The sequence below is a fragment of the Pituophis catenifer genome, unplaced genomic scaffold (assembly GCF_029215685.1).
Source record: "Pituophis catenifer annectens isolate HBS135680 unplaced genomic scaffold, rPitCat1.0.hap2 SCAF_2, whole genome shotgun sequence".
NCBI classification, from domain to species: domain Eukaryota; kingdom Metazoa; phylum Chordata; class Lepidosauria; order Squamata; family Colubridae; genus Pituophis; species Pituophis catenifer.
This window is the reverse complement of record NW_027256882.1, coordinates 293,065,434-293,077,474: the sequence shown is the minus strand read 5'-3', so window position 1 is coordinate 293,077,474 and position 12,041 is coordinate 293,065,434. Positions and strand designations below refer to the sequence as shown.

General features: G+C 42.6%; 1 protein-coding gene across 1 annotated transcript in view; it reads right to left on the bottom strand.

Annotated features, from left to right (window-relative positions):
* Nucleotides 1-12,041, bottom strand: part of CELF4 (CUGBP Elav-like family member 4) — a gene marked incomplete at its 5' end in the record, with an annotated part of 118,300 nt that overhangs the window by 63,968 nt on the left and 42,291 nt on the right. The window contains 1 exon segment of the mRNA XM_070938971.1: nt 6,907-6,987. Within this exon segment, the coding sequence (XP_070795072.1) occupies nt 6,907-6,987 (81 nt within the window).

The following is a 12,041-nucleotide window of genomic DNA, read 5'->3' as shown; positions in this document are numbered from 1 at the left end:
GCTTCTGGGCTTTCTGCCAACCTTAGTAAGATTGTGATTACTTTATCTTTGGTTTCTTGTAGGCTGTTAAGAAAGTTTATTAACAGCCTTTGTTCTGAAAAAGACTGAGTTATTTTAGTAAATTAAGCTTTGTACAAACTTTATGTGTGCTGTGTTCTTTGGGGTCCGTAGCTGGGGCAGAACAACGGGGTGCTTTAATCTGGCCTGTGGGTCCGGCCTGGAAATATCAAAGGACCAGCCCACGGTCCATTTTCAGCCTCCACAGCCTCCTGCAGCACTCTGCCGGCCAAAAATGGGCTGCGTGGAGGCTCCACGAAGGCCCCGCACAGCTTGTTTTTGACCTCCCTGGCCAGCAGTCTGCCAGCCAAAATCGGGCTGTGCGGAGGCCTTGCTCCAGTAGGCTGTTTAGGCCAAAAACGGGGCAAAGGGGGCCACACACAGTACCCCCCACGCTCCATTTTGGTCATCAGGGTGCTGCAGGAAGGTCATCTCCCCCCGTGCTCCCCGCCCGCCTCCCACCCCGCCGGCCTCTGGAGGAGAACTACAATGCTGATCCGGCCCTCAAAGAAATCCAATTTGACACCCTTGCCACAAACCACTCCAGACAACTTGTTGTCCAATCTCTTCTTTTAAAAAAACCTCCAATGATGGAGCACTCACAACTTCTGGAGGCAAGACTGATTAATTGTTCTCACTGCCAGGAAATTTCTCTTGATAGGTAGGTCCATAATTGGGCCACTGAAAGGAACAAGTAGACCATGGCTGGATCCATTCAATACTTCAGGTTGAACAAGAACTATATCTTGTTCTTCAACAGCCATTATGGTCCAAATGAGATCACCAACATGCCACAGGGAACATTCATTGCCTAATTCCACAAAAGCAAGAATTGTCAGAATTTTCTGGAGTCACAGTGGAGGAATCTCCTGGTGACTTCTGACACTAAGTAGTCAACTTGGTATCATCACCAAGATGAAGTTTTGATCACCATGATATAAAAAAAGATGTTGAGACTCAAGAAAGAGTCCAGAGAAGACTAACAGAGATGATTAAGGGACTGGAGGCTAAAACATATAAAGGACAGTTGCAGGAATGGGGAATGCCTAGACTAATGAAGAGAAGGACTACTGGTGATGTGTTAGCCATCTTCCAAGGGCTGTCACAAAGAAGAGGGAAGGTCAACCTATTCTTCAAAGCACCAGAAGACAAAACAAGAAGCAATGGATAGAAACTAATCAAGGAGAGAAGCAACCTAGAAGTAAGGATAAATTTCCTGACAGTGAGGACAATTAATCAGTGGAACAACTTGCCTCCAGAAGTTGTGGCTGCTCCATCACTGGAGGTTTTTGAAGAAGAGTCTTGACAGCCATTTGACCGGATGGTAGTATGTAGCAGAGGTCTCCAACCTTGACAACTTTAAGACTTGTGGACTTCAACTCCCAGAATTCCTCAGCCAGCTTTGTTGAGAGCATTCTGGGAGTTGAAGTCCACAAGTCTTAAGGTTGCCAAGGTTGGAGACCTCTGCTATATAGGGTCTCCTGCTTGAGCAGGGAGTTGGGTTAGAAGATCTCCAAAGTCAGTTCCAGCTCTGTTATTCTGTAATTCTGTTAAATCTATTCTGTTAAAAGGCTAGTCTTTATCTTTCTGGTTATGACCAAATTGTTTTTGGTCTTTGGATTTGAGCAGCTGTTAGAAGACGATGCCAAGTTTTGAATGGAAATCAAACATACATTGGGCAATATATAGTATTCTGGGATTATAGCATCTTCCATGACCATGGAGGAAGGTCGGTCAGTGAGGAATAAGTAGATTCTGTGGATGGACAATCAACCACAAGATCAGACGTAGCATCAAGTTGCGAGTGTTATTTAAAGGGGAAAAAAAATTAGACATAACTGGTAGTCCACAAAGTACTAGGGAAAATTTCTGGAGCCTTCATGAGCAAGTTGTCATCTTCTGGTCTACACCTTTGCTGGATATGACTAAATCGATGTCAGCTGGAGAAAACGTAGATAGAATTAACAAAATATATGTGTGTCAATGGGATTATAATAATGGGAGCATTATTCAGCACCAATTTTATTTATTGAGCTGGGAACCTGGCTTTTGTATTCCTCATATAATGTAACCTCTGTTAATTCTTCAGAATTATTCCCTTTCTCTCTGCATTCATCTTCCACTTATAAAGAAAGAATATCAGCGTGTTGGCAAAAGGAACAGTTGAAAATGAGTTCATCTCTCTAAAAAAAATACTGTAAGTTCTGAGGTAAAAAAAGAAAAAGTCCTAAATGTACTAAGAAATTCTCTTTATACCAATTTTTCTCACAGAGTTCGTATCCTTTCAAAAACTTCAGAGGAATTGTGTAAAAATACTTTCATGGCCGGTTTTTTTTTTGGAGATTAATGCCCAAAGAAATCTTTGGTGAAGAATCCAGTGCCATCCTGTTTTCTCTTCTTCTCGGTGAATCGAAAATATCATTCAGTGCTCAACACGTCCAGATAAATCAATACTTTTCATACGAGGCTGAAAAACTCATCAGCTGAACTATTTCAGTATTTGTGGTTTTCTCCATACGTGTCCATTTACTCAAGTATTGATTGCAATGGACAAAATAATAATAATAATAGAGGATAGGGGAAAAAAATCCATCCACAGATGTTCCAGTGAGAAGAATGTGGGAGATCGAATGACAATAGGTGTCTCCAGATTAAGAAGACCACATTAACTTATTAACAGAAGTTGACTATATTCGGAATAACAGAGTTATTCTGACCTATTCCTCACCATACGAAGCTGATCGATGATATCTTTGGTTGATTAGTGTCTTCTGCAAGGACCAGCCCATTTGATGAGTTCATCTTCAGGTTGAATATACAAAATGAAATTCAATGTAGAGAAAAGTAAAGTCTTATACTTAGGCAAGAAAAACCAGAAGTACACATATAGATTCGGAGAAACCAGGCTTAATAGCAGTGACTGTGAGAGGGATCTTGGAATCTTAGTGGACAACCAGCTAAATATGAGTCAGCAGTGTGCAGCGGCAGCCAAAAAAGCCAATGCAATCCTAAATTGCATTAACAGAGGGATTCAATCAAGATCAAGTGAGGTATTAATATCACTCTATAAAGCCTTAGTAAGACCACACCTAGAGTACTGCATCCAGTTTTGGTCACCATACTGTAAAAAAGATGTTGAGATTCTAGAAAAAGTGCAGAGAAGAGCAACCAGGATGATGAGGGGATTGGAGACTAAAACATAGGATGAACGGTTGCAGGAACTGGGCCTGGCTAGTCTAGTGAAGAGACGGACCAGGGGAGACTTTAGCAAGTCTTCCAATATTTGAGGGGCTGCCCCAGAGAGGAGGGGGCCAAGCTATTCTCCAAAGCACCTGAAGGCCAGACAAGGAATAATGGATGGAAACTGATCAAGGAGAGATTCAACCTAGAAATAAGGAGGACTTTTCTGACAGTGAGAACAATCAATCCATGGAACAGAAGTTGCCTTCAGAAATTGTAGGAGCTTTGTCATTGGAAGCTTTCAAGAAGAGACTGGACTGCCATCTGTCAAAAATGGTGTAGGGTCTTCTTGGATGGGGGATTGGACTAGATGACCTACAAGGTCCCTTCCAACTCTGTTAACCTGTATATGAATCTTGAGTTCCTTCCGAGTACTCCTTTGCCAGGCTTTGAGAATTGCATGTGAGAAGTTAGACAACGAAGGTATGGTAAGTGTTAAGAATTCTTGTGGGATCCAAGCAGAGATGCTCGGGGTGGCTGGAAGGATGGAAGGTGGAGGGAGGAGGAATATAATGGAAAGAGAACCTTTGCAGGAGACCAGAGTAGGCAATCAAGTTCACCCTTTGTCAAACCTGGAAGCCAACTTTTACATTTGGGCCTTCAGACCTGCCACATTTCCTACTGTGGGAAACTGGGAGGGGGGATTGTATGGAGCAGGGGTCATATATAGTCATAATAACATTCTTTTCTTTGAGAGTCAAGGACATCCTGCTCTGCACCCGGAGTGGTGTGACTGGAGGCATCTCCAGTTGGGATGGTGCTTTGATTGGACCATGTGATGGACTTGTGGGTGCTGGGGCAGGGACTTGGACTTCCTTTGGGTGAGGAAAACCTGGAAGCTTTCAGATTCTGGTTTTCCCAGATGTGCCAATATGACATCTCTAATAAAATGGAACTTTGAGGAACTTCAAGCCTTGGAGTCTTCTTTCGTTGGGACCCTGACACCCTTATGACATTTTCTTCCTTTAAGTCCTGGCATTGACATTTATCCAGCTTCAAGAGAACTGGGGATGTTCAGATTGCCTGAGACTCAGCCCACATTTCATGAAAGGAAATTTGGCAGATATATTGTAGGTAGGTAGGTAGGTAAGTATGTAGGAAGGTAAGTAGGTAGACAGATAAATAGATTAGATATGGTAGATATAGATAGATGATAGAAAGATGATAAATAGGATAGATGATAGAGAGATAGAGATAAATAGAGATAGAGAGATAAATAGAGATAGAGATATAAATGATAGCTAATAGAGATGAAAGATAGATAGATAGATGATAGATAGATAGATAGATAGATAGATAGATAGATAGATAGATAGATAATGGATGGGTAAGATGATATTTGTTTATTTGTTTATTAGATTTTTAAATTTATTTGCTATCCTTATTACCTCAAGGTGATTCAGATAGATAGATGGAATGATTGATAGACGATTGGATTTATATATAGATGTATATACATACACATATAGTATATACACACAGTATATAGATAGATATAGATGAATATGGATGGGTAGATTAGACAAACAGATTAGATAGATAGATAGATAGATAGATAGATAGATAGATAGATAGATAGATAGGTGATAGATAGATAAGTGATAGATAGATAGATAGATAGATAGATAGATAGATAGATAGATAGATAGATAGATGATACAGATGGAATGGGTGGACGGACAGACAGATGGATGGATAGATGGATGGATGGACAGATAATCAGATAATCAGATAATCTGTCTGACAGTCAGACAGATAGAGATATTAAGAATGGAGATATGAAGGAAGATATCCTAGAAAATGCAAGCTTTCGTGGATTAGATTAATTTTCTTACTAGGTTCTAAGGAAAATTAAATTACAGTCCAAAGCTGGTTAGCCCAGCAGGGGCATCCATAAGGTGAAAAAGAAGAGAAATTAAAAAACAAACAAACGAATATTAAAAGGGATTCTCTAACCAAGGGGTCAAAGCCCCAAGGAAGCCTCAATCCGGTGACTTCTTCTCAAGCCGACGTGATCCACTTTGAGAAGCATTGCCGGAGGAGGCTAAGAGTGGTGGGCTCTAAATTTCTCAAGGATAAAAGAAGGTCGGGGAAAATTTCCACCGTAGAAAAAAAAGTACACATTTTGGATAAAAGTGGATCAAATAAGCAGAGGAACCTATGAACTTTGCTCCCTTCAGTTTGTTGTCCTTGAATTATGCATTAACAACCCTCTTGAAAAATAAGGCACTCATATTTTTCAATGTATCGCTGTCTCTATTGTAAGTCAGAAATCCTCTCAAGGTGTACATACATCTATAAGGTTCAAGAACAGGAAGATTTAGCCTATTTCCCCCCCCTCTTTTTCATCTCATCTTAAAAGTTCCTGGATTTTGACACCACTAGCTGTATACAGAAGGAAGATAATCCAAGACACTTGGTGAATAGCAAGTTGTAGAAGATGGCAGTTCACCCCTTTCTCAATTACAGGAAGTCCTCAACTTACAACAGCTCATTTAGCAACCAAAGTTACAATGGCACTGAAAAAAGTGACTGATATCTATCTATCTATCTATCTATCTATCTATCTATCTATCTATCTATCTATCTATCTATCTATCTATCTATCTACCTACCCACCTACTCTACCTACCTACCTATCTTCCTTCCTTCCTTCCTTCCTTCTTTCCTTCCTTCCTTCCATCCATCCATCCACCTACTCTATCTATCTATCTATCTATCTATCTATCATCCATCTATCCATCTATCATCCATCTATCCATCCACTCTGTCTGTCTGTCTGTCTGTCTGTCTGTCTGTCTGTCTGTCTATCTATCTATCTATCTATCTATCTATCATCTATCTATCTATCTTTCTTTCTCTTTCTCTTTCTCTTTCTCTTTCTCTTTCTCTTTCTCTTTCTCTTTCTCTTTCTCTTTCTCTTTCTCTTTCTCTTTCTCTTTTTCTTTCTCTTTCCTTTCCTTCCTTCCATCCATCCATCCATCTATCATCCATCCATCCATCTACTTTCTTTCTTTCTTTCTTTCTTTCTTTCTTTCTTTCTTTCTTTCTTTCTTTCTTTCTTTCTTTCCTTTCTTTCTTTCCTTCCTTCCTTCCTTCCATCCATCCATCCATCCATCCATCCATCCATCCATCCATCTACTCTATCTATCTATCTATCTATCTATCTATCTATCTATCTATCATCTATCTATCTATCTATCTATCTATCTATCTATCTATCTATCGTTCGCACTAGCAGTTACACTTATATATCGCTTTTACAGCCCTCTCTAAGCAGTTTACAGAGTCAGCCTGTTGACCCCAACAATCCGGGTCCTCATTTTACCGACCTCAGAAGGATGGAAAGCCGAGTCAACTTTGAGTCGGTCAGGATCGAACTGCTGGCAGTGAGCAGAGTTAACCTGCAATACTGCATTCTAACCACTGCACCACCACGGTTCTTATCAACAACTTACCGTCTTCCCTTGATTTACTGTTGACTTTGGCCACCTCTAACAAGATTTCCCTTCTGCTCAGATACCTGGATACCTGCAATCTCCTACGGGACGGTTGGTTTAGCCTTGTTCCTGACCAAGCAGTGGTCATTTCAGCAGCTCAAAGACTCACCTTCTCTCTGTTGCTGTGGAATCATGGGAGGTGGCTGTGGGAAGGCCTGGCCTATCTGACCATAGGCTGCAGGATAAGCAGCTAGAGGGAGAAAGGAAGAAAAGCAGACTTTAAGGTCCTTGCAGGAACAAGAGAGGAACTGTATCATCTCAACCCAAGAACTCAATCTCATAAGTCAGAAACAGCCTTTTGCAAGGACGCCAGAAGGTCCAAAAATTTAGGAAACCAGACCTCTTAACATTCATCAGTGGAAGGAGGAGATAGAATAGCTCAGAGGAGCTAAAGAAAGTTCAGCTTCCAAAAAGATGCTTTTTTTTCCCAAAAGGAAACTGGACTTCCTTGGTTTATTTCCTTTGAAAACATTTTGCTTCTCATCCAAGAAGCTTCAATCAGAATAGAGCTGGAAGGGACTTTGGAGGCCTTCTAGTCCAGCCCCCTGCTCAAGCAGGAGACCCTATTCCATTTGACAAAGGTGGTTGTTCAGTCCCTTCTTAAAGACCTCCAGGGATGGAGCATCCACAACTTCTGGTGGCAAGCTGTTCCACTGGTTAATTGTCCTCACTGTTAGGAAGTTTCTCCTTAATTCCAGGTTGCTTCTCTCCTTGATGAGTTTCCATTTACGGTTTCTTGTCTTGCCTTCTGCTGCTTTGAAAAATAAGCTGACCCCCCCCCCTTCTTTAGGCAGCCCCTCAAATATTGGAAGACTGCTATCATGTCCCTACTAGACCAGCCAAACCCAAATCCTGCAACCGTTCTTCATACATTTTACTCTCCAGGCCTTTAATCATCTTAGCTGCTCTTCTCTGCACTTTTTCCAAAGTCTCAACATATATATATATATATATGTAGGTCTTTGGTTATTCGGGTCTTCTCCCACGTAAAATTGGAAGTGTCTTGGCGACGTTTCGACGAAGTTTCATTCGTCATCTTCAGGCTGTATATAGTATTGCCCAGGTATTTATTTATCCCAATCCTGTATTAGACAGGAAGAGCAACTTCACCCTGAGCCCTGATTTTGGCGAGAATTAAATTAATTAGAAATGTTTCCCTGTGCCCCCAAAAGCATCAAGTAACATGATACTACGTTGTTTTACTAGCTGCTCCATGATCATTTGGATGTTGTAGTTCTTTTCTCCTATGTATGCCTTGTTGAAAATGTCCAGACCAAACGTAATTTCTAATGTTGGATTTTCCCCCTTACCAGAGGGAGCCCCCTTGTGGAGTACTGTAAAGCCATTACCATGGCAATTCCACTGTGCTGTACAGTAGAAGCCATTTTAAGGCACAACAGGCTGTATGCTGTATCTTAACAGAACACACCCTGAGGGGTGTTAGGGGTGTCTTTACCCCCCCCCCCAGTATTTCTTTCCAGAGAGTAAGTAATCTGTGTACCAAGTTTAGTTGAAATTGATCAAGGCGTTCCAGAGTTATGTTGGAACATATACACACACATCCATTTATATATATATATATAGATAGATAGATAGATTAAATATTTATAAGGTATTAATATTTATAAAGTACTAAGGAGAGGTACTTCTTCTGGAACTTCAGGAATTGAAGAAGCTTCTTGGATGAGAAGCGAAATGTTTTCAAAGAGGAAGAAAAAACCAAGGAAGTCCAGTTGCCTTTTGGAAGAAACACTTTGGGGACAACCATGACCTAGATGATTCAGAAGCTTCATAGACATTCGATGTTCAGCTTCCATGTTTGCGCATATCATGTACCTCAAATGGCCATTCGGAAGTGTCAAGTTATTGCACTGACAGGTTTGACGGATGGAAAAAAATACATGAACGATGAAGAGTCACTACAGCCAATTTCAACCATTTCAAGATGCAGAAGATAGACCAGGATGTACTGAGACATCTCAAGGTCCTTTGGAGGAAAGAACAAGACTCCAATGGTTTAGTCATGAAAAACACAGAAGTCAAGTATCCTTCCATTCAGGTTTCATTAGTAGCTGCCCAAACATTGCCCATATTGTTCTCTTGCAATGAGATGTGAGATGGTCTTCTTCTGAGACTTCCTTTCCTGGTCTAGCTACAGTTTGGGACTTGCTAATGGTCTCCTATCCAAGTACCCTCAAGATCATTCTTTGGTCATCTGAACATCACCCAAGATTGGCTAGATGTTGCCATTTTTACATCATTGCCAAGAAAACCACATGGACATCTCCCTGAGGTCTCTTGGAGATAAGCTTGAATCAAGAGGGTCCTTACCTTTTATCCTAAACCTTGCCTGATACCTGTTCCTCAACAGGTTACATCAGCTTGACTTTTTGCATAACACGTTCTTGTGAAAATGGTAGATAAATGCAGATGGTACAATTTAAGACAGTTTCCCCGTATGACCCCCTCTAAATAATGTAGCTGGGCTGCAAACCATGGAATTTTAGTATATATAGATGATGAGATGATGATGATGATGATGATGATGATGATGATGATGATGATGATGATGATCATGATCATGATGGAATTAGCCAATCCAGAAACATATTTGGGGCACGTCTTAACTTGATTGGGCTTAATTTAGATCTTCTACCTTACCAAAATAAGAAGACAACCAATATAATGTGTAGGGTTAGACTTTTCCAAGATGGTGCCCTGCAGAGATCTTACATGAAGAACCTTCTCATTCCCAAAGAAGCCTACAACTCTCATCACTCAGGATAACAACCGAACTGTCAGGTTTCAATGCTATCTCAAAATAAATGAATTTCCAAACTGCCGATCTTTGAGGAAATTTTCTCTTTATTGAGCACAGTGATCTGTCCCTGGCTCTTTTGCGGTCAGCACTGACCTTTGCCCCCCAATCCCTCCCTTTCTGATCCCCAATTCTCTGCGTCTCATTGGCTATCTTCCAAGCCACTCTCCTCATCCCATCTCCGTCAGATCACAGGAATGTCCCCCCTCCTCCCATCTCCGAGGAAACAGAATCTTCAAAGGAATTAAGTAGGCAAACGTTCAACCTTCTCCTCTCCTTTCAATATGTCAGCGCTGGAATGCTGACACGAACAACAGAGTTGGAAGGGACCTTGGAGGTCTTCTAGTCCAACCCCTGCCCAAGCAGGAAATCCTACCCCAGTCCAGACAAGTGGTTGTCCATTCTCTTCTTAAAAACCTCCAGGAATGGAGCATCCACAACTTCTGGAGGCAAATTGTTCCACTGATTAATTGTTCTAACTGTCAGGAAATTTCTCCTTAATTCCAGGTTTGCTTCTCTCCTTGATTAGTTTCCATCCATTGCTTCCTCTCCTGCCCTCAGTTGCTTTGGAGAATAGCTTGACCCCTTCTTCTTCTTCAGCCCCTTAGGTATTGAAATGCTACTATCATGTCTTCCCTAGTCCTTCTTTTCATTAAACTAGACCAGGGGGTCTGCAACCTTAAACCTTCAAAGAGCCATTTGGACCCATTTCCCACAGAAAAGAAAACACCGGGAGCCACAAAACCTGGGTGGGCATGGCCAACTCAATATCACTCACTTCCACCAGTCACATGATACCCCCCTAGCCACACCTACCCAGCTGGCCATTAGGGCAGAGAGCCAGTTGTTAAAAAACACCGGGAACCACAAAAGCTTTCTCTCTCTCTCTCCCCCCCTCTCCCTCTCTCCCCCCTCTCTCTGTATCTCTCTCTGTCTCTCTCTCCCCCTCTCTCTGTATCTCTCTCTTTCTATCTCCACCCTCTCTCTCTTCCCCCCTCTCTGTATCTCTCTCTCTCTATCTCCCCCTCTCTCTCTTCCCCCCTCTCTGTATCTCTTTCTCTCTTTCTCCCCCTCTCTTCCCCCTTTCTGTATCTCTCTCTCTCTCTGTGTATCTGTCTCTCTCTCCCCCTCTCCTTCTCTCCCCCTCTCTCTGTATCTCTCTCTGTCTCTCTCTCCCCCTCTCTCTGTATGTCTCTCTTTCAATCTCCACCCTCTCTCTCTTCCCCCCTCTCTGTATCTCTCTCTCTCTGTATCTCCCCCTCTCTCTTCCCCCCTCTCTGTATCTCTCTGTATCTCCCCCCTCTCTCTCTTCCCCCCTCTCTGTATCTCTCTCTCTCTGTTTATGTCTCTCTCTCCCCCTCTCCCTCTCTCCCCCCTCTCTCTGTATCTCTCTCTGTCTGTCTCTCCCCCCTCTCCCTCTCTCCCCCTCTCTCTCTGTCTCTCCCCCTCTCCCTCTCTCTCTCTGTATCTCTCTCTCTCTCTCTCTCTCTCTCTCTCTCTCTCTCTCTCTCTCTGTATCTGTCTCTCTCTCCCCCTCTCCCTCTCTCCCCCCGTCTCTCTGTATCTTTCGGATTTTGAAGGCCAGGCGAGGAGTGACTGGGAGGGGAAGGCGAGGGGCAGGGCCAGCCAGTGATGGGACAGGGAGCCACAGCAGAGGGCCCAAAGAGCCACATGCGGCTCCGGAGCCACGGGTTGCTGACACCAGAACTAGTCATACCCAATTTCCTTCAACTGTTCTTCATATACATTTAAGCCTTCCGTCCCCTAATCATCTTTGTTGCTCTTCTCTGCACTCTTTCTAGAGTCTCAACCCACTGGGACCCAGCCAATTCACCTGGATCGCGCCAAGGTCTAGAAAACTCAATTAAATCTCAGCGCCTCAAGTGATCTGAATAACAGAGACCAACAGCAAGCGGGAAGGCTCCTTTGATCTCAAGCAGAATCCAAAAATAATGAACCCATGGGGTCCCAGCAGGAGCAGAAAAGCAAGCAAGCAAGCAAGCGTCCATTTGCATACTTGGACTTTAATTAAGAGCTGCAACCCTTTGAATCGAACCTCTCAACGTGACCTCTCTGTCAAGCCGGACACGCAATTAAGGGAATGAAACACCAACCAATGCAGGTTTTAAAATTTACGTTCTCCGGATTCCCCCCCCCCAACCCCCCCCCTCTGCACAGCAAGAACTAATGACTGTCCTTTGCACCACAGGAAGCAAACTAATTGGTTGAAGCAACAAGCTGGACTTGTTAGGTGGAAAAGGATGTTGAGATGTTCTGAATATTTTCTACAATATCTTTATGGCATGTCCTACAGGGGTGGGTTCTACATTTTTTTACTACCGGATCTGTGGGCGTGGCTTATTTTGTGGGCGTGGTTTGATGGTCATGTGATAAACAATTCTTTAGGATCTAGCAGATCTACCAGG